Genomic DNA, 22,295 nt, shown 5'->3' with positions numbered 1-22,295 from the left:
ACCTGCTTGTCTGTGCTAATCGTGGTCGGGTCAAACCAAAATTCACCGACTGCGCTAATCTTGTTTGCGTATTCACCTATTGTGAGCGTTGCAGGGGATCTTGCAGATTTTGCCATTCTACGAACACATTGGTTTACCGGATCAAATGAAAGGTGGTGGGAGTTCATAAAGTCAATTCCCAAAATGTGTTCTGCTGTGTGGGGTAGATAGACTAAAACTATGGGGTGCTTTGTCGTTATATTGCCAATCTGAATGGGTACAGGGGCTGTGATGTGTCCCCGCTGTGAGTGGCCTGTGAAGCCGCTGAGGGTGATTGTGGCTGTAGTGGGCCACGTGTCTTTCTGGAACATGGTGGAGGAATTAATTGTGGTGCGGGACCCTCCCGTGTCCCAGAGAAATTCGATGGGCTGTCCCCGTATCTTTGCTGCGACTACTGGTCGGCCGGACCTATCCCAAAGGGTGTCGCAGACCCAACTGGGGGAGCCCGAACACCGTCAGACCGTTCAGGTCTGTCTGGTCTGAACGGGTGCTTACACTATGGACTGGCTTTGTCCTGTTTCTATGCAGAGTGCCTGTCTGCTGGGCTCTCTGTGGCTTTTGTGGGGCATTGCATTCTCGTGCAAAGTGTCCTAATTGTCCACAGTTGTAACACTCCTGTGGCTTCTGTGGGGGGGCTGTTCCTGCCTTCGTTCACCCATGCGGGGTTCTGGTGCGTTTTCACCGCTTGGATGTCTGCTTCTGCCTGCTGTTCCTCGGGTTTCCTAACTGCGAGTTTGTTCTGGACATATTGCTCCCAGGCGCGGGACAATCTTTATAAAACCCATTTCTCATTATGCGCTTCTTCGGAGGGGTCATAATTCGTACAGGCTTTTTGTCCTGCCTGTGGCATGGGAGATAAGGGTGCGGGTCCATTTGGCCATACCGTCTTGGGACAAATGGGCACGTTCTAAATTACCGAAAACTGCTGTGAAATGAATCCACAGGCGTCCAGCAAATGCTGTGGGATGTTCGGTCTTTTTCTGCGTGCACTTATTCAGGCCTTCTACGGGGTCACCTCTGTTGTAGCCGATCGCATCTAGGATCGCTGCGTGCATCTCTGCAAGGGTGCCTCCTCCTACATTCTCTGGGTTGGGAAGGGCTGCTACGACCGAAGGGTCTAAACTCAAAACTGTGAGCTTCACGTGCTCATGCTCATCCAAGCCGTACATGGTCGCCTGCTGCTTTACTCTGGCAAAGAAGTGGTGGGGGTCTGAGGTGGGGAGGAACGGTGTGATTTTCTCGCACGCGTCCCGTAATTGGGTCACGGTTAAGGGGGTGGTATAAAGAAATTCTGTATCTCCGTCCGATGTGACTGTGCGGTGGGTGGTTACTGGATTCATTGGTGCTTGAACTATCTGCGATGTGGGGGGTTGGGGCACTTTTCTCTTCTGGGGCTTTCCTTGTGCACATGTTCCCTGAACATATCTATGCACGGTCTCATTTAATTCTTCCCAATCCGGGCCGTCTTCTGTATCTAACTGGGATCCGAAGGTGCTCTGGAATCCATTCTGAACTGAAAGCGAAGACTGAAGTTCTGCAATCTGCTTCCTGCACTTCGCATGATCTAATGAGCTTTGTCTCTGCTCCGTGGTGGTAGCATGGAGTGCTCGTAATGCTGCTTTCAGGCCGCTACACTGCCTTTGCAATGCCTCTACCTGTTTCCTCTCTTACTAGGACTGCACGTTGCGTATCCTGATAGGCCTTTTCGTACTGTATCTGGAAGCTGCTTAGGTGCGCCAGACAAGACTGGTGTGCCCTCTTGGCATCATCCACCTCTCTGTCCGTTGCTGCTAACTTCCTTCTCAACTCTATGTTCTCTTTCTCAACCTCACTTACATCGGCCTTGCTCATTCGATGTACTCCTTCTATCTCTTTACGGAGCGTCCAAACGACCTCCTCTGTGTCTCGCAATTGTGCCAAACAGGACACGATTGCCATCGGCTTGCGAGCTTTTCCTAAGCTTTTCTTATGAATCTCTGACAGGTTCTCCCATCAAGTATGTCCTATACTCCCGGGTCCTGTTTCCTCATTGTCACAGAACTCACTCCAAAGGGGCCATCCTTTCCCTTTGAGATATTTTCTGATCTCCTCTTCCCAAACGGGACACAAACTCTGCTGCTGGTCGCTGTGACCACAAATTCATCAGGGTTCATGAGGCGTTGCATTGCCATCTTTCCTCTCTAAATACTCTTAAAATTTGGAACGAGGGGTACTAAAGCGGTGCTGTAATTACGGGTACGGCTTTCGCTATTTTCCGGAATACAAACTCCCGACAGTTTTTCGCAACAAAAATCTATCCGTTTTACCTTATATCCCTGTTAGTTACGCATGCATTAACACACTTCCGAATTATGAGGATTGATCAGAACTGCTTGAACACTTGTGGGTTTTTCTGTTCCCAATTGGATTTCTAATTCAAATTTTTGGGTTCTCCCGGAGTGGTTAAGCCACTTCTAAATCGGGTCCCGGCTGAGTCGCCAGTAATATGTTGCTAACTTTTGGTTGGCTCTTAAATCGTAATTTGCTCTGTTTGTTTAACCTTTGCTCTAGAGTCACCAGGTAGCTTTATGATACCGCCACGAGGTTCAAGTTCAAATACTGATCAATAACTCAACACACCAATTAGTAAGATTCAAATCAAAACACATTTATTGTACACAGTAAGTCACTACTTATGCATATACTTCTACTTTCTAGACTATTTCTATCACTAAAAGGCCTATACTTAGCTTCGGAATTGGCCCACCAGGTCAGGGGGAACAAACGGCCTTTCGTTCAGGTCCTGAGTCTGCAGGATTCAAAAGCTGGTATGGACTTGTAGCGAGGAGCGCCTATCTCGTAGCGAGCGTTGACTGGAGACTTACTTGGTTGATGTTGCCGCTTGGGCAGTTCACTCTCAGGGGTTGATTCGCGTTGTTGAGTGACCATGCCAAGAAGGACGATTTGAACTTGGGGGCTTTACTTTATAGTCCCCAGGGGCTTCCCGCCCTTCGGGGCGGACCCTGTACCTGGTTCCAAGTGATTGGACTGCGTTCCGATCACTTGGATCAATTTCTCCAATACTGGAGTTGTTCCCTGATCGCTGGGCGGTGAATAAATGTCCGTTGGCCTTCCTTTGTCTTGGCTCCTGCCGGCGCCAAGGAGTCTGGCTTGGCCTTATTCACCTGAAATGTTTCCATTGTGCCTGGGAATCGCTCATTACTATGCAGATGGCTGCTGGTTTCGGTGCTGTCTGGTTTTTGCAAGTTTCAATACACAGGATTTCTGCACTTGCTCAATTTTGCCGGTGTTGGCTGAATTTCCCTTTAGTCCTTGCGTTTCTCCATTTTAAGTCGGGAGGTGGCGAACCCAGGTGGCTACAACTGGTCCCCACAAACAGAGACCAGACAGAACGGCACTCGTAGGGGTCTCCAAGGGGATCGGTGGCCTCCAGTTGCATCCCTTTGGGCATGATGGAGCCCTGGCACTGCTGGTGCCACTTGGGTACCCGGTAGTGCCAACTGGGTGCCAGCATGGCACTGGTGGCACTGCCAAGGTGTCAAGTTGGCATTTTATGCACATGTGCGATTGGGCCGAGGTGGAGACCCTCGCATGTTGCGTTTGGGCTGAGGGGAGGTCTGGAATGTTTTTGTGGGCCTTGGAGATCGGGACGCCATTTAATAATGGCATCCTGATCTCTCGCTACAACAGAGTTCCGGCGAGCAGAACTTCCCATTGTTAAAAAATGGGGCTATATGCGGCCTTGGCCGCACATTCCCCGTTTAGGCCCCTTATTCAATGTGAGCTGTGTTAAATAGCCACATGTTTCTTGGCATTGCATGTGCCGGGAAACACACAGCCAAACGTGCTCGTTAGTGGACTTTGTTCCCTTTTGGGAAGATCACACCCATGGTGTTTTCATCATAATAAAATTTCCAAAGGTACTTCATGAAGCAGAAAATAACAGTAGAGTAGTGATGGAAGGAAAGGTGGTTTGATGTGGTAATCAAGATCAAAGAGGTATTGTAAGGAAGTGCCAGAGAAGACTTAGGATAATATCCCAAAGTCTTTGCACGTGCCCGTGAAGTGGGGGAGATAATTGAAAAGGAGGCCAGAGAGATGTTTTCTGTGGGCATCATGTGGGGAAACGTCGCACACGAGATTGTTCCCACCAGGTACCTGATTTTTGATCCTATTTGCCCAGTTTCTGGGGATATTTTCTCGCAAAAACCCATCTGACCGATGGTACAGGGTGTCCAGGTAAGAGGAATGTCAAGTAAGGCCTGGGCAAAGAAAACCGTTGATAATAATAACAATCATAATAATCTTCATTAGTGTCACAGGTAGGCTTACATTTACACTGCAATTAAGTTACTGTGAAATTCCACACTCCGGCGCCTGTTCGGGTACGCAGAGGGAGAATTCAGAATGTCCAATTCACCTAACAGCACATCTTTCGGGACTTGTGAGAGGAAGCCGGAGTGCCCGGAGAAAATCCATGCAGACACGGGGAGAACATTCAGACTCCGCACGGACAATGACCCGAGCCGGGAATCGAACCCGGGTCCCTTGCACTGTGATGCAACAGTGCTAAGCACCGTGCTATGGTGGAGGTCTCCTACTCCGCCCAGTGCCTCGGCCTGGTTGCGTGACCTCATGGAATCTTTACATTTAGACCAGGTAACATACACATTAGGGGGTCGGTACAGGGGCTCAACCCAAGATTGCAGCCATTTATTTCCTTTTTTCAAAGAGTTAGCTACTGTCAGTTGTTAAGGGCAGTTTGGATGTGTTCTTAACTGTTGGCGGTGTTAGTTTTCTATTGCAACCTGAAATATCAGTTTTATATATTATGTTGTTTAAATGATAAAGTTTCCAATAAAAAAATTATTTTCTTTTTGAAAAAAGGAGGCCAGTCAGGGAGCAGAACACAGGTTAAAGGATGAGGTCATTGGAGGAAAAGGCAATGGAATTATTGAGCAGTTTGAACGCAGCTCTGCAGCAAGATGGATGGAGATCAGGCTCGGCCGATCAGCAAAAATGTGTTATGCTTGTATTGGCAGATGGTTAGCCAAATTCATGTTGGCACCTTAAACCAGAGCAAGCAGTCAAGACCTTCAGGAAAAGGTAGGAGAGTATTGGTTGAGAACACAGAAGTTAAAAAATACATTTAGACTTCCGGCGGTGGCTATGAAGGAGTAGGTCGCACATTTGGTGGCTCCCGCTCGGGTCGGACCTTTTTCCCCGATTTTTTGTCGGATCTGATTCGGAAAATTGATGGTAGAGTCAATTGTGAAGAAGAATCCTACATCAGTGCATGGAGGGGCGGACCAGAAGTGCTCACAAAGGAAGAAATAGGCGAACAGAGAAGGCTTCGGCTGAGTCTGCAGCGGGAGAAAGCAAGGCGGACGACCGTAGTCCTGGCTTGACGACTCAGCGGTTGACGGAGCAACTGATGCAGTTCATACAGGGGGGCTTCGCCAAACAGAAACAGGAATGCTTGGACCCGATTAAGGAATCGATTGCGCGTCTGGAACTTAGACTGGATGCTCAAGATCAGGCGATCCAGAAAGTGGAGAAGGCACTGACTGAAAGGGGCTGGTTTAGCACACTGGGCTAAATAGCTGGCTTTTAAAGCAGACCAATTCAGGCCAGCAGCACGGTTCAATTCCCGTGCCAGCCTCCCCGAACAGGTGCCGGAATGTGGTGACTAGGGGCTTTTCACAGTAACTTCATTGAAGCCGACTTATGAAAATCGCTTATTGTCACTTTTTTCATTTCAGGAGGAACACCAAATAGCAGTGGAGTTGGGGGTGGGGATGTTGAGAGACCAGCAGAAAACGCTCCTGGAGAAGGTGGAGGACCTCGGGAACAGGTTCTGCAGGCAGAACTTGAGAATCGTTGGTCTCCCGGAGGAGTCCGAAGGAGCGGATGCTGGGGCACACATAGCGGGCATGTTCGAGAAGTTACTAGGGGAAGGGACGTTCTCCCGACCCTTGGAGGTGGACAAGGCTCACAGAGCGCTCGCGAGGAAGCCGCGTGTGGGGGGGAAGCCGCCTGTGGGGGGGGGGGGGAGGGAAAAGGGGGGGAGAAAAGGGGGGGAGAAAGAGTGGGGGGGGGGTAAGATGGAGGGGGTAAGATGGAGGGGGTAAGATGGAGGGGGTAAGATGGAGGGGGTAAGATGGAGGGGGTAAGATGGAGGGGGTAAGATGGAGGGGGTAAGATGGAGGGGGTAAGATGGAGGGGGTAAGATGGAGGGGGTAAGATGGAGGGGGTAAGATGGAGGGGGTAAGATGGAGGGGGTAAGATGGAGGGGGTAAGATGGAGGGGGTAAGATGGAGGGGGTAAGATGGAGGGGGTAAGATGGAGGGGGTAAGATGGAGGGGGTAAGATGGAGGGGGTAAGATGGAGGGGGTAAGATGGAGGGGGTAAGATGGAGGGGGTAAGATGGAGGGGGTAAGATGGAGGGGGTAAGATGGAGGGGGTAAGATGGAGGGGGTAAGATGGAGGGGGTAAGATGGAGGGGGTAAGATGGAGGGGGTAAGATGGAGGGGGTAAGATGGAGGGGGTAAGATGGAGGGGGTAAGATGGAGGGGGTAAGATGGAGGGGGTAAGATGGAGGGGGTAAGATGGAGGGGGTAAGATGGAGGGGGTAAGATGGAGGGGGTAAGATGGAGGGGGTAAGATGGAGGGGGTAAGATGGAGGGGGTAAGATGGAGGGGGTAAGATGGAGGGGGTAAGATGGAGGGGGTAAGATGGAGGGGGTAAGATGGAGGGGGTAAGATGGAGGGGGTAAGATGGAGGGGGTAAGATGGAGGGGGTAAGATGGAGGGGGTAAGATGGAGGGGGTAAGATGGAGGGGGTAAGATGGAGGGGGTAAGATGGAGGGGGTAAGATGGAGGGGGTAAGATGGAGGGGGTAAGATGGAGGGGGTAAGATGGAGGGGGTAAGATGGAGGGGGTAAGATGGAGGGGGTAAGATGGAGGGGGTAAGATGGAGGGGGTAAGATGGAGGGGGTAAGATGGAGGGGGTAAGATGGAGGGGGTAAGATGGAGGGGGTAAGATGGAGGGGGTAAGATGGAGGGGGTAAGATGGAGGGGGTAAGATGGAGGGGGTAAGATGGAGGGGGTAAGATGGAGGGGGTAAGATGGAGGGGGTAAGATGGAGGGGGTAAGATGGAGGGGGTAAGATGGAGGGGGTAAGATGGAGGGGGTAAGATGGAGGGGGTAAGATGGAGGGGGTAAGATGGAGGGGGTAAGATGGAGGGGGTAAGATGGAGGGGGTAAGATCGAGGGGGTAAGATCGAGGGGGTAAGATCGAGGGGGTAAGATCGAGGGGGTAAGATCGAGGGGGTAAGATCGAGGGGGTAAGATCGAGGGGGTAAGATCGAGGGGGTAAGATCGAGGGGGTAAGATCGAGGGGGTAAGATCGAGGGGGTAAGATCGAGGGGGTAAGATCGAGGGGGTAAGATCGAGGGGGTAAGATCGAGGGGGTAAGATCGAGGGGGTAAGATCGAGGGGGTAAGATCGAGGGGGTAAGATCGAGGGGGTAAGATCGAGGGGGTAAGATCGAGGGGGTAAGATCGAGGGGGTAAGATCGAGGGGGTAAGATCGAGGGGGTAAGATCGAGGGGGTAAGATCGAGGGGGTAAGATCGAGGGGGTAAGATCGAGGGGGTAAGATCGAGGGGGTAAGATCGAGGGGGTAAGATCGAGGGGGTAAGATCGAGGGGGTAAGATCGAGGGGGTAAGATCGAGGGGGTAAGATCGAGGGGGTAAGATCGAGGGGGTAAGATCGAGGGGGTAAGATCGAGGGGGTAAGATCGAGGGGGTAAGATCGAGGGGGTAAGATCGAGGGGGTAAGATCGAGGGGGTAAGATCGAGGGGGTAAGATCGAGGGGGTAAGATCGAGGGGGTAAGATCGAGGGGGTAAGATCGAGGGGGTAAGATCGAGGGGGTAAGATCGAGGGGGTAAGAAAGAGGGGGGAGAAGGGGGAGGGGGAGAAATGTTAGATGTTGGATCTTCGATTTGATTTTCTTTGTGTTTCTTTCGGGCAATTGGGCTGGGATTGCTTTTCTTTTGAACGTGTGTGTCCGGGGGGGGGGTAGAGAAATAGGTGGGAAAATGTCTGGCACCATGGGCAGGGGTCACCAAGCTAGCTGGGCAGGCTACCTCACGAAAGCGCAGTGGGGGGTTATGCTTGTTGAAGGGGGTGGTTTGCAGAGCCCAGTTACTGCGGGCGGGGGGGCGACTCCTGCTGACGGGAAAGGGACTTTTGCTGTGGGACAAAAAGGAGGTCGGGACGGAGGATGCCTGGGCGCGGTCCTGCGGATTTGTGGCAATGTTACAGGAGACGCACCTTAGAATAACTGATCAGATTAGATTAAGGAAGGGATGGGTCAGACAGGTTTTTCACTCCGGGCTGGACCCGAATAGAGGGTCGCGATCCTGATTAACAAGCAAGTGTCACTCGAGGCGGGAAGAATAGTTGCAGATGCGGGAGGCCGTTACATTTTGGGGGGGGGGGGGGGGGGGGGGTGGACCCATGGAGATTTGGGCGGCCGAGAGTGAAGGAGTCCACTGATGGGGGTAGTGGACACTGGGTATTCAGCGATCGCGACCTCGGACCATGCCCCGCACTGGTTTGACTTACAGATGAGCAAGGAGGGTGGCCAACGCCCTCACTGGAGCCTGGATGTTGGACTTTTAGCAGATGAGGTGGTGTGTGGGCGGCTGAGGAAATGTGTCCAGAACTACCTGGAAGTTAATGACACAGGGGAAGTCTCGGTTGCTATGGTCTGGGAGGCGCTGAAGGCGGTGGTTAGATGGGTGCTGATCTCGATACGGGCCCACAGGGAGAAGGTAGACAGAGCAGAAACGGACCAATTTATAAGGGAAATACTACAGGTCGACAGACGTTATGCAGAGGCCTTAGAGGCAGGGCTTTTCAGGGAACGACGGAGGCAACGGGCGGAGTTTGGCTTGTTAACTACAGGGAAGGCGGTGAAGCAGCTGAGGAAGGCGAGGGGGTCGATTTATGAATATGGAGAGAAGGCCAGCAGAATGCTTGCACAGCAGCTCAGAAAGAGGGAGGCAGCCAGGGAGATTGGGAAAGTAAATGACGGAGATGGGAACCTGGTTGGAGATTCACCAGGAGTTAATAAGGCATTCAAGGAGTTTTACAGCAGGCTGTATGAGTCAGAACCCCCAGCTGGCTCGGAGGGGATGAGGCAATTTTTAGGGGGTCTGAGTTTCCCGAAGGTGGACGGGGGGGTTGGTAGAAGGGCTGAGGGCCCCGATCAGGTTAGAGGAAATAGCAGATGGGCTGAAGGCCATGCAGTCGGGTAAAGCCCCGGGGTTGGACGGGTGCCCAGTGGAGTTTTCTAAAAGTTTCTCTGGAATACTGGGGGAATTTGGCTGGTTTTCGGGTTATAACTTGAACATGGGGAAAAGTGAGATGGTCGCAATCCAGGCAAGGGGGCAGGAGAGGCGATTGGGGGAGCTGCCGTTTAGAGTGGTAGGGGGAAGCTTTCGGTACCTAGGCATCCAGGTGGTGCGGGAATGGGAACGGCTACACAAGCTAAATCTGGCCCGACTAGTAGACCAAATGAAGGAAGATTTCCGAAGATGGGACATGCGCCCGCTGTCATTGGCTGGGAGGGTATAGAGTGAAAATAACGGTCCTCTCGAGATTCCGGTTTGTGTTTCAGTGTCTCCCCATCTTTATTCCACGGTCCTTCTTTAAACGGGTCAATAAGGTGTGGGCGGGTAAGACTCCGCGGGTAAAAAAGGGGATGCTGGAGAGGAGCCGGGGGTGGGGGTGGCTGGCGATGCCGAACTTTAGTAATTATTATTGGGTGGCGAATATAGCTATGATTAGGGAGTGAGTGGTGGGGGGAGGGTCGGTGTGGGAGCGAGTAGAGGCGGCATCATGGAAGGGCACTAATTTGGGGCATTGGTAACGGCACCTCTGCCTTTCCCGCCAGCACGGTACTCCACCAGCCCCATGGTGGTAGCGGCCCTGAGAGTCTGGGGGCAATGGAGGAGACATGTGGGAGCGGAAGGAGCATCGGTCTGGTCTCCAATCTGTAATAATCACCGGTTTGCTCCGGGGAGGCTAGATGGAGGGTTCCAGCGATGGCAGAGAGCAGGGATTGAGAGGATGGCAGATATGTTTATAGAGAGGAGCTTTTCCAGCCTGAGGGAGTTGGAGGAGAAATTTGAATTGACGGGAGGGAATGAGTTTAGGTACCTACAGGTGCAGGACTTTCTACGCAGGCAGGTCTCAACCTTCCCGCTCCTACCACTAAGGGGGATATAGGACAGGGTAGTTTCCAGAATGTGGGTGGGAGAGGGAAGGGTTTCGAACATTTATAAAGAACTCATGGGGTCAGAGGAAACGCAGACTGAGGAGCTGAAACGCAAATGAGAAGAGGAGTTAGGAGGAGAGATGGAGGATGGTCTCTGGGCGGACATGAGTAGAGTCAACAAGTCCACAACATGTGCCAGGCTCAGCCTGATACAATTTAAGGTTGTTCACCGGGCTCACATGACAGTGGCCCGGATGAGCAGGTTCTTTGGGGTAGAAGATAGGTGCGTATGGTGTGCGGGAGGGCCAGCGAACCATGTCCATATGTTCTGGGCATGCCCGAAGCTTAGGGGATTCTGGCAGGGGTTTACGGATGTCATGTCCAAGATGTTAAAAACAAGGGTGGCACTGAGTCCAGAGGTGACTATTTTCAGTGTGTCGGAAAACCCAGGAATCCAGGAGGAGAAAGAGGCAAATGTTCTGGCCTTTGCTTCCCTGGTAGCCTGGAGACGGATATTATTAGCTTGGAGGGACTCAAAGCCCCCGAAGTCGGTGACCTGGCTATCTGACATGGCTAGCTTTCTCTGTCTGGAGAAAATCAGGTTCGCCCTGAGAGGGTCAATGTTAGGGTTCGCCCGGAGGTGGCAGCCATTCGCCGACTTCTTTGGGGAAAATTAACTGTCAGCAGAAAGGGGGGGGGGGTCTGCGGTTTAGTTTAGCTTGCAGTAGGGTGTTAGAAAAGGTGGGACCTGTGAGGGAGGAACACGGCTTTTGCACTATGTTTATATTTGTATGTACAGTGTTTCTTCTGTTGTTGTTATAAAACCATAAATACCTCAATAAAATGTTTATTAAAAAAATACATTTAGAGCAAGGAAGTCCGCATTGGTAAATCTACATTCAACCAAATATTTTAAAATTACATTTACCTTAATTTCCCAAACATATCAGTAAGGTCCCTGCAGATTAAGAGGAATAGCTTGTGCAAAACATATCGGAGGTAAACTTGCAAAGAGATTACACAAAAAATACTAGACTACATAGAACTGAACTAGCTCATATTAAATGGTATCCAAACTGTTAGCATTAGCACACTAATATAATTGGAGTATATTTAAGGGTTTAGTCCCAAACATATTAACATTGAACTGTAAACAGACTTAACTCACTGTGTTCCAAAAAATGTGCCAGTCCTGGAAGATCATCAGGATCGCTAAAACTTCCAATTCCAACACAAAGAGCAGCTGCTGACTACAAACAATGAATGCAAGAAAATATTTAGATGTATGAATAAATTAATTTTCTTCTCTTCTCACTGGAAAAGACAGATAACTTGCTCAAAGGCATGTGCCAATGTTGCTCTGAAACCAGCTGCAAGATGGTGAGAAATGCATCTACAATTTCCCTTCCCCACGTGTCGAAACTTACCTGCTGCCTGCATCAGTGTGGACAATATTAAGAGAAAGATCAATAAACCAACATTCTATCTCTCCCTCTTTGACTGCATATATGCCCCAGATTTAATAGAATCATATAAATATACAGGAGGAGGTCATTCAGCCTGTTCTATGCCACTTCCAATTGAAGGAAGTTGAAAAGATGATTACCTTGTTTATTTGGGGGGGGGGGGGGGGGGGGGGTGGAGTGGAGTCGGCGATTTATGGGGTGATTCTGGAAGAGAAGAGAAGGCATTGCTAGAGGGGATTAAGACAAAGTGGGAGGAAGAGTTGGGTGTGGGCATGGAGGAGGGGTTGTGGTGTGAGGTGCTCCGGAGGATGAATGCTTCAACCTCGTGCGCGATGTTGAGACGGATACAGCTGAAGGTGGTGGGTGCAAGGCACACCTCACAAAGACGAGGATGAGCCGACTCTTTGAGGGGGTAGAGGATGCGTCTGAGCATTGTGGGGGAGGCCCCGCAAATCACGTTCACAAGTTTCGGTCCTCTCCAAAGCTGGAGGGGTATTGGAGGAGGTCTTTAGGGTAATCTTGAAGGTGGTGCATATGAAACTTGAACCAGGTACCCTTGAAGCCACATTTGGGGTATTGGATCGGCCGAGGTTGGAAGCGGGTGCAGGGGCAGATGTCTTAGCCTTCGTCTCACTGATCGCCCGAAGGCGGGTCCTCTTGGGGTGGAGGTCAGCTTCTCCACCCTGTGCGCTGGCATGGCGGGGGGATCTGCTGGAGTTCTTAACACTCGAGAAAGTGAAGTTTGAGTCAAGGGGAAGGATGGAAGGGTTCTACAATACCTGGACTTTGTTTATTATGCATTTTCAAGAATTGAATGACATCGAACATTAGGTGGGTGAGGGGTTTGGATTCTATGTTGTTAGTGACTAGTGGCTATGTATGGATTCCAGATTCCTTTTCTTTGATGTTTGTATTTAAAATGTTGAGGGTTGTTTGGCGGTTGGTGGGAGGAAGGGATTGTCATTGTATTGTTCCCATTGATTGTTTGTTGGTGTGTGTAAATTTGGATGAAAATGTGAAAAAGGAGAATAAAAGTTTTTTTTTTTAAAATGGAAGTAAGAGATAGGTCTGGTGGACAATATGGGCCCAATGGGGAGACAGGAAACAAGAGAACCAATTCAGTCTCAATCCTAGTGACAAAGAAATCTAAGGGTTCCTCATGCCATTTACTGGAGCTAAAGGTAGAGAAGACAGGGATTGGAGTTTAAATAGACAGCTTGCAGCAGAGCAAGAAAGATAGCTGGAGACTATCTTTATGTTCCAGGTTGATTTTAGAGTAGTCAATAGTTTTGATAGATTGACGGGAGATGATGTCAACAGTGCTTCGACGCAGCACTTATTTATCAATAATCTGCTCAACAATTCTCAGTTTGGGTTCTGCCAGAAACAGCTATCTCCATGGCAGAGTTCAAAATATATGAAGGGGTCGGTGGGCGAATTCCTCCTTGAAATGTCACAGGTAGCCCACTGACAAAAACAGCAATCAAAAAGAAAATGCTGGAAAATCTCAGGAGGACTGGCAGCATGTGTAGGGAGAGAAAAGAGCTAACGTTGAGTCCAGATGGCCCTTTGTCAAAGCTGACAAAAACAGCAGCAAGGGCAGGAAGTCAAGTGGAGCAGCTAAGTCAACAACATAGGAGGAGACAGACGGAATCAAAAACAAAAACAACTTTTTGCTCCAAAGAGAAAAAAAGAGACAGAAACAAGCAGAGCCTCAGAACTTGGGAGTCAATGGATAGTTGACACTTTTCACACTTAACTTTGGAATTATAGAGGAAGACCAAAGCTAATGTGAGTCCCCGAGCCACTGTCTCCATCCTTCATCCTGGCAACTGAGGCTGAACTGGAATTGAGAGTTGTGGTTTTTTTTTTATTGAAGGGAGAAGTGGAAGTGGAAGAGCAGCAGTTTCTGACAGCCTGACCTACAACCTTTATGTTGAATTCGGCTAGGATGAGCACAAGAGCCTTCCCTTCATGTGTGATTGAACAGACTTCCTAGACACTTTAATCAAAACAAGCTTTATTCTAAGAACTTAGTTAACATATATGTATACACACACAGCAATAATTTTTGTCAATTACAAACATAAAGACACCCCACAGCTACAGTAATCTACATATAACACTTAATGAATTTCCCCCTGAACCGTTCCAATTTAAAAACAAAATCCCATAAACCAAAAGCCCGTTTTCAAGGACGTGGCCCAACACTCTGCACTCTCACTTGAACAATACTGGTATTCTGACCCCGTCTCACCGGCAGGTTAAACCCCTTTTAAGTTACCAAAGCAGGTAGCTATAATCAATGGGATTCTAACTCTTTAAAATGAAAATAGGGAGAGACAGGCCAAAATACTTATTTCTCTGTCTGTGTCCACAGCAATGAAAACTAATGCAAAAGTAAAAACAAAACTCACAGTGCTGCTCCCGACGGCCCTGGGGAGATACCCAGGGAGTCCGGTAGTAATAGCTTTGTTGAGAATTTGGAGGCAGTTTCGACAGCACTTCAGGTTGGGGGCAGGGTCAAGGGAAATGCCGATTCAGGGGATTTGAGCCAGGGAAGTGGGATGGTAATTTTCAGAGATGGGAGGAGAAAGGAATTAGGACACTAAAAGATTTATTTCTTGGGGGTCGTTTTGCGTGATTGAAGGAGCTGGGAGTGAAGTATGGGCTGGAGCAGGGGGAAATATTTGGATACGTACAGGTTCGAGACTTTGCCAGAAACGAGATACAGAGCTTCCCAGTAGAGTCGGCTTCCACATTGCTGGAGGAGGTGTTGACAACAGGGGGACTGGAGAAGGGGGTAGTATAGGCGGTTTACGGGGCTATTTTGGAGGAGGAGAAGGTGGCGCTAGAAGGGATCAAGGCAAAGTGGGAGAAAGAGTTGGGAGAGGGTATGGAGGAGGGGTCCTGGTGTGAGGTGCTCCGGAAGGTGAACGCCTCCACCTCGTTGCGAGGTTGGGGCTGATACAGCTGAAGGTGGTATATAGAGCGCACCTTACAAGGGCGAGGATGAACCAGCTCTTTGAGGGGGTAGAAGATGTGTGTGAATGGTGCGGGGGGGCCCCACAAACCACATGCACATGGTTTGGTCCTGTCCAAAGATGGAGGATTACTGGAAGGAGGTGTATAGGGTAATCTCTAAAGTGGTGCTCGTGAAACTGGGCCCAGGCCCTCGGGAGGCCAAATTCAGAGTGTCGGACCAGCCTGGGTTGGAAACGGGCACGGAGGCAGATGTTGTAGCCTCCGCCTCGTTGATCGGCCGAAGGCAGATCCTGTTAGGGTGGAGATCACCCTCTCTACCCTATGCACTGGCATGGCGGAGGGGGATCTGCTGGAATTCTTAACGCTTGAAAAAGGTCAAATTTGAACTGAGGGGAAGGATGGAGGGGTTCTACAATTCATGGGCGTTATTCATTATGCACGCCCGAGAATTAATTGGATCACATTGAACATTAGGGGGGCTTGGGGGCTGGGAGGGTTGGGGGGAGGGGACTGTATGTGTTAATGGTGACTATGGGCGATTCCAGATTCCTTTTTGTCATTTGTTTATGTTAACGTGCGGGCCAATGTCTGGGGTTTGGCGGGAAGATGGGATCGTTGCTATTGAGGTGGGGATTGACATTACATTCGTTAATTGTTTATTGTTGGGTGTAAATTTGGGAGAAAATGTGAACAAGGAGAAGAAAAAATATTCTTTTAAAAACCTCACAGATCAGCTCCACCCACACAATCACATCACTGAAGCCATGTGAAAAGACAAAAACCTTTCTTGAAGAGACACTCCCATGACACACCTCAACAAATCAATCTTCAACCTCCCCACCAAGCTAGAGGAATTGAACTTCCAAAGACCTGCCCAATCCCAGGCCACCTGCATCCCCAAATACCTAAAGTGAGATGCTGCCAGACGGAATGGAAGCCCCCCACTCAGCTCCCACCCATGGAGAGAAAAACACAAAGTAGTCACGGTTCCCCAAATTCAGCTTATACCCAGAGAATGCCCCAAATCTTTGAAGCAAGCCCATTATGTCCCCCACCCAGGAGCCAGACTATGAAATATTAACTATCCACCTTAGCCTTAAACAAGATCACCTCCCAGACCACCGAAGGCGAGACCTCCCCCCACATACTCCTCAATCACCTTCCCTATCTTATCACAGAAACTCTGATCCACCAACAACCCTGCATATATCTCCCACCCCGGCCTCTGGGCTGCCCCCTTCTCCAGTACCACATCCATCCAACGCGAAGCGTGATGAGAGATCACAATTGCCGAATACTCTACCCGAACACCAGCCATCAGTGCCTTCCCCACCACGATAAAAATCAATCCTAGAGAATACCTTGTTCAGCAGGGGGGGGGGAATGAATACTCCCAGTCCCATGGGTGTACAATTCTAGCACAGTGACCCCTGCCTGAACCCCCCTCCTCCACAGCCCACCTCATCAACCCAGCCCACCTCATCAACCCAGCCCCTCAAGCCCCAAAACCCACAACCATTAAACAAAGAGAAAAGCATGGGGCAGCACGGCGGCACAGTGGTTAGCATGACTGCCTCGCGGTGCTGAGGACCAGGGTTCAATCCCGTCCCCGGGTCACTGTCCGTGTTGAGTTTGCGCATTCTCCCAGTGGCTGCGCGAGTCTCACCCCACAGCCCAAAAATGTGCAGGTTATGTGGATTGGCCACGCGAAATTGCCCCTTAATTGGAAAAAAATAATTGGGCACTCTAAATTTATTTTAAAAAACAAAGAGAAAAGCACATCCATCAGAAGCAGGACCACATGTTGTAGGCTTACATTGACACTGCAATGAAGTTACTGTGAAAAATCCCTAGTCGCCACATTCCGGCGCCTGTTCGGGTACACAGAGGGAGAATTCAGAATGTCAAAATTACCTAACAGCACGTCTTTCGGGACTTGTGGGAGGAAACCGGAGCACCCGGAGGAAATCCACACAGACACAGGGGGAGCATGCAGACTTCGCACAGACAGTGACCCAAGCTGGGAATCGAACCTAGGACCCTGGCGCTGTGAAGCAACAGTGCTAACCATTGTGCTACCATGCCGCCCCAACTGTGCTAATGTGCTGCCCTGCAATTAACACTGCAATGAAGTTACTGTGAAAATCCCCTAGTTACCACACTCCAGCACCTGTTTGGGTACACTGTAGGAGAATTCAGAATGTCCAAATCACCCAACATTCTTTTGAAACATGTAGAAGTAAACCCACACAGATACAGCGAGAACGTGCAGACTACGCACAGACAGTAACCCAAGCTGGGAATCGAACCCGGGTACCTGGTGCTGTGAAATAACAGTGGTACCCACTGAGCTACTGTGCCACCCATAAGACCACTCCAAACCTCACCCAGCTGCTGCACAATGCCATCTTCACCCTTCCAAAAACAGCCAACCTTCTCACCAACTCCGCCGTCAGATCTTGGTATATATGTATATCAGCGCCTTCCCACTTCACCTCCCACTTCTGCTTTGCCCAGCTCAAGACCTTTGCCTCCTCGTGGTAGCTGTAAAAGCAGACTATGACCGCCCGTGGTGGCTCATTTGTTTTAGGCTTAGGCCACAACGAGCGCTGTGTCCTGTCCAGCGCATAGAGCGAGGGCTCTTCTTCCTCTCCTATCAACCCAGCGAACATCTTCGCAAAATACTCAGTCTGCCTCGGGCCCTCCAACCCCTTGGGCAGACCCACGAACCTCAAATTTTATCTCTTCAACTTGTTCTCCAGGTCCTCCACCTTAGCTCGGAGCCCTTTATTGACCTTCGCCACCCTTCGCAGCCCCTCACCCATCGAGGTGAACTGGCTCTGACAATGTCTCCTCCACCCTTTCATCTACTCCCCTTGTTCCCGTACCTCGACCAATGTCTTCGTTAATGCAACCTTTAAAAGGACAAGTGCCTCCTCCACCCACTCTTTCAGCAAAGCAGTCATCCCCCTTAGAAGCACCTCTAAATGTTTGGCGAACAGCCTTTCAAACTCCACTGACACCACCTCGGTCAGCGTTTCAACCATTAAAAAAAAAAATTAGGATACCCAATTATTATTTCCAATTTAAAGGGCAATTTAGCATGGCCAATCCACCTACCCTGCACATCTTTGGGTTGTGGGGGTGAAACCACGCAGACATGGAGAGAATGTGCAAACCCCATGCAGACAGTGACTCAGGGCCCAGTTAAAACTGGGTCCTCGGCGCCGTAAGCAGTAGTGCTAACCACTGTGCCACCATGCCGTCCATAGTTTCAACTATGCTGGGATCAACCCCACCTGACAAGCCAGCCCCCGTCACCTTTCTTCCTGCTGGACTCACAGCAACACCCGCCTGTGGACTCACTCACCCCCTTCTTTCCAAGATCTTTCCTCTGGGACTTCAAAATTTCCCCAACTCCTTATGGTTTCCCACACCAGCTCATCCAAAATGTACCCCGGAGAGCAGGCTTAAAACCCCAAAAAACAAAGACTCTACCAAGTGCGACCTCCACATACATGTCGCCACCGGCAGTCAAGAGTGAGAATTCTAGACAAGAAGGGTGGAAAAAGGTGAGGTGCAAAAGGAGGAGAGTTTTAGTGCAATGTAAAATTGTAGCATAAATGCAATGGTATTTGCAAATGGGAACAAACGCAACAGATAACTGATATCAATTTGAACAGGAAATGCATTCTACGGATCTAATTGATAGATAATCCTTAATTAACTAAATCAAAATTTTATACACTTATCAATTTTTCTGAATTGCTCATTGTCACAATGTTGTGTACTTTAAAATGGCAATGTAAAATGTATATATTAGTTATATGTTTACATACATTGAGTTGAATTCTTTTATAACGGTATCATAATTATCTCCATTTCTACTTGCAGTACATCAGATTATAATTGTACAAGTGCCACTCCAGGGTCACGGATGTAGATTTTCACAATCCAATGCCATTAGGAGTTAATTAGAAATCAATGGTTTGGTTCAATGCAAAAGTAAATCTTTACCTGCTTTTCTGAATTTCTTTTGCTTCCAGAACATCCCTCAACTAAAGCTCCAAATTCATCCTCCTCGACATCCTCAAGAGGTTCTTCTGCAGAATCATCATCTGATACGTTCTCAGAACCGTCATCATCACCACTTCCCTCTTCCTCAACCTGCATGTCCGAGTCAGACTTTTCTACTCGAGCAGTGAACAAGTCGGAGATTAAGAGCGCACTTATACCATTTTCCAGTTGGATATATCTGAAATATATTTTGAAAGCATAGAATATAAATATATTTTTGAAAGCATACCATACAAAAAAAATATTTTATACCAAAAGGGCTCTATAAAAGTGTTAGCATTCATTATTAAATCTTTTGAGGTGTTTGTTCGTAATCACATCTCATTTTATAATTATTTGACATTTTCTTTTAATTCATATGCTGAAATTTTATGCTTATGGTTATGAAGTTAACAGAGCAGGGACAGAGACTGGGTGTAAATTAAAGGCCACATCAGGTACAAAAAGAGACAGAAAAAAGGCTGGATGAGAGAGAAAAGAATGATAGAAAAAATGCATTTGTAATGGGTAACTTTCAGTACCATATATTAACTGGCTGTGATTAACATTGTTAAAAGGGGCTTGAAACTAAAATAAAAGCAAAATACTGTGGATTCTGGAAATCCAAAGTAAATAAAAGTGCTGGAAATAGTCAGCAGGTCTGGCAGCATCTGTAGGGAGAGAAAAGAGCTAACGTTTCGAAAGCTAAGTGCTTTAACAAAGTCATCAGACGCGAAACGTTAGCTCTTTTCTCTCCCTACAGATGCTGCCAGACCTGCTGAGATTTTCCAGCATTTTCTCTTTCGTTTCAGATTCCAGCATCCGCAGTAATTTGCTTTTATCTTATAATAATAATCTTTATTGTCACAAGTAGGCTTACATTAACACTGCAATGAAGTTACTGTGAAAAGCCCCAAGTCGCCACATTCCAGTGCTTATTCGGGTACACAGAGGGAGAATTCAGAATGTCCAATTTACCCAACAACACGACTTTCAGGGCTTGTGGGAGGAAACCGGAGCACCCGGAGGAAACCCACGCAGACACAGGGGCAACATGCAGACTCCACGCAGACTGTGACCCAAGCCAGGAATCGAACCCGAGACCCTGGAGCTGTGAAGCAACAGTGCTAACCACTACCGTGCCAAAGTTTTATTCAACTCAAAATGTTAACTCTATTTCTTTCACCACATGTGCTGCCAGACATGCAGAGTGTTTCTAGCACGTTCCGCTTTTATTTTAGACCTGAAACTACTTGACTTAATTTTCTGGGGCAGGTTTATTTGGTGTCTATCTATTGTGCAGGTATGCTTGTCAATCAAATGCATTGAATGGCAGTAAGTTCCAGAACCTGGTGCTTTATTGGCTAAATATTAGGAATTCAATTTTTTTCCCCAAAATACATACTTTATTCAAAAAATTTGCAAATGTACATTACAAAATATTTCAAGTTGAAAATTACAAAAAAGTGCCATAAAAATTTGACAGCCTGCTCTGGGAATCATCCAAAAGATCTACTACTATCTCTTTGTCCCCACAAGGCCTCTGGGCATTACTGCAGACCACTGCCTGATGGTCTTGTGACCAAAAGTGTTTTCCTGCATAAATCTTGCCACAATGGATGGATGGCATGGCACAGTCCAACTGCTTGGAGAGTTCCACAGCAACACGGTCAGAACAGTGCTTTGCAATACTGGGGACAGGTAGAAGCCCAGCACGCAGGTTTGTGCAGCGAGAGTCTATGCACAGTTTGAAGCGGTCGCATACAAATGTAGCCATCAGGGTGAGGGTGATGTGGATATATTTTTCTCCCATTTACCTAGAGGTTTGTGCATCATGCCACTGTGAACACAGTCCCTCAAACTAGATCCCCAACACCCTCAGGGTTCAACAATTTTTAAACTCACATTCTAGCAAAGGTCAAATGTGTTTCGTAGATTAGGTTTACAAGGCGCTGGTTTAGCTCAGTGGGCTAGACGGAGATGCTAGTTTGTGATGCAGAACCAGGCCAGCAGCACGGGTTCAATTCCCGTACCAGCTGAGAATTCGGAATTCTCCCTCTGTGCACCCGAACAGGCACCGGAATGTGGCAACTAGGGTTTTTAATCACAGTGCCTTCATTGCAGTGTTAAATAATCACCCAGGTTTTTAGCAGCCCATGATTACAGCTATTGTTTACTAATCAGGAAATCACCAACTCAAAATCATATTTAAACAGTATGATATTTGGAACTTAAAAATCAGACAGAATCATAGAATCCCTACAGTGTAGGAAACCATTCGGCTCATCGAGTCTGCACCAACCTGGGGCTGGTTTAGCACAGGGCTAAATAGCTGGTTTTTAAAGTAGACCAAGGCAGGTCAGCAGTGCGGGTTCAAGTCCCGTACCAGTCTCCCTAAACAGGCACCGGAATGTGGTGACTAGGGGCTTTTCACAGTACCTTAATTTGAAGCCTACTTGTGACAATAAGCAATTTTCATTTCATTTCACCCTCCGAAAAAGCACTCCATCCAGGTTCACTCCCCACCCACATCCCCATAACCTAACCTGCACATCCCTGGACACTAAGGGACAAGTTAACATGACCAATCCATCTAATCTGCACATCTTTGAACTGTGGGAGGAAACCGGACCACCTGGAGGAAACCCACACAGACATGGGGAGAACATGCAAACTCCACACAGTTACCCAAGGCTGGAACTGAACCCGGGTCCCTGGCACTGTTCGGGAGCAATGGCAAAACAATAAACTGAATTTCAGAAAAAGTTGAGGTTTTAAGGAAAGGAACAATTGCTGAACAAATGTAAAGCAATGTCATAGCAAGAAATTGTTGAGTTTAAAAAAAGCAAGCAATAAAAATTAACAGAATGTTGGAGGGTCAGTGTATGTGGGTGGGAGTTTGTGGTGTATGTGTTGGTGTGTGGTTGAAAAAGTGAGTGGATAAACAAAGTGGGCCATGACCTGCTAGGTCGCACGTTCATGGCAGCTCCCGCCGAAGTCGGTATTTCGGGCCGCTGAACGGGACGGCGCCGGCATTTGGAGGCTGAGACCGGTGTGGGAACGGACACTGGAGAGGTTCCCCCCGGTGCTGCATGGAGAGAACTAGGAGTGGGACCGGAAGACGCGCGAATGCGGGGAAAAAGGTAGACAAGGTCCGGGAAGACAAAATGGCGGCCAGAGAAGATCGGGAGGTGTGGGCCCAGTGCGCCAAAGAACAAGAATTCCTAAAAAAACTGCTTTATGGAGCTTAAAATGGAGATGTTGGCCTCCATGGAGAAGATTGTGGTGGCCCAGAAGACGCAGGAGAAGGAGATCAAGGAGGTGAGGAGGAAGGTGGAGGAGAATGAGGACGAGATCCTGGGCCTGGCGGTGACAGACCGGGAGCGAGTCCTGCGGTGTGCAAAGAAAGAGCAGAGCAGTAAGTGGGAGGACGGAGAGATCCGCATCTACCAGGACTTGGGA

General features: G+C 48.8%; 1 protein-coding gene across 1 annotated transcript in view; it reads right to left on the bottom strand.

Annotated features, from left to right (window-relative positions):
• nrd1a (nardilysin a (N-arginine dibasic convertase)) overlaps positions 1-22,295 on the bottom strand; it is a 212,722-nt gene that overhangs the window by 175,866 nt on the left and 14,561 nt on the right. The window contains exons 2-3 of the mRNA XM_072510894.1: positions 18,795-19,032; positions 11,495-11,576 (exon numbers count right to left, since the gene is read on the bottom strand). Coding sequence (XP_072366995.1) covers positions 11,495-11,576; positions 18,795-19,032 — 320 coding nt within the window. The remainder of the gene's footprint in view (positions 1-11,494; positions 11,577-18,794; positions 19,033-22,295) is intronic.

This window comes from Scyliorhinus torazame, chromosome 7 (genome assembly GCF_047496885.1).
Source record: "Scyliorhinus torazame isolate Kashiwa2021f chromosome 7, sScyTor2.1, whole genome shotgun sequence".
NCBI lineage: Eukaryota > Metazoa > Chordata > Chondrichthyes > Carcharhiniformes > Scyliorhinidae > Scyliorhinus > Scyliorhinus torazame.
This window is presented reverse-complemented; position numbering and strand designations above follow the sequence as displayed.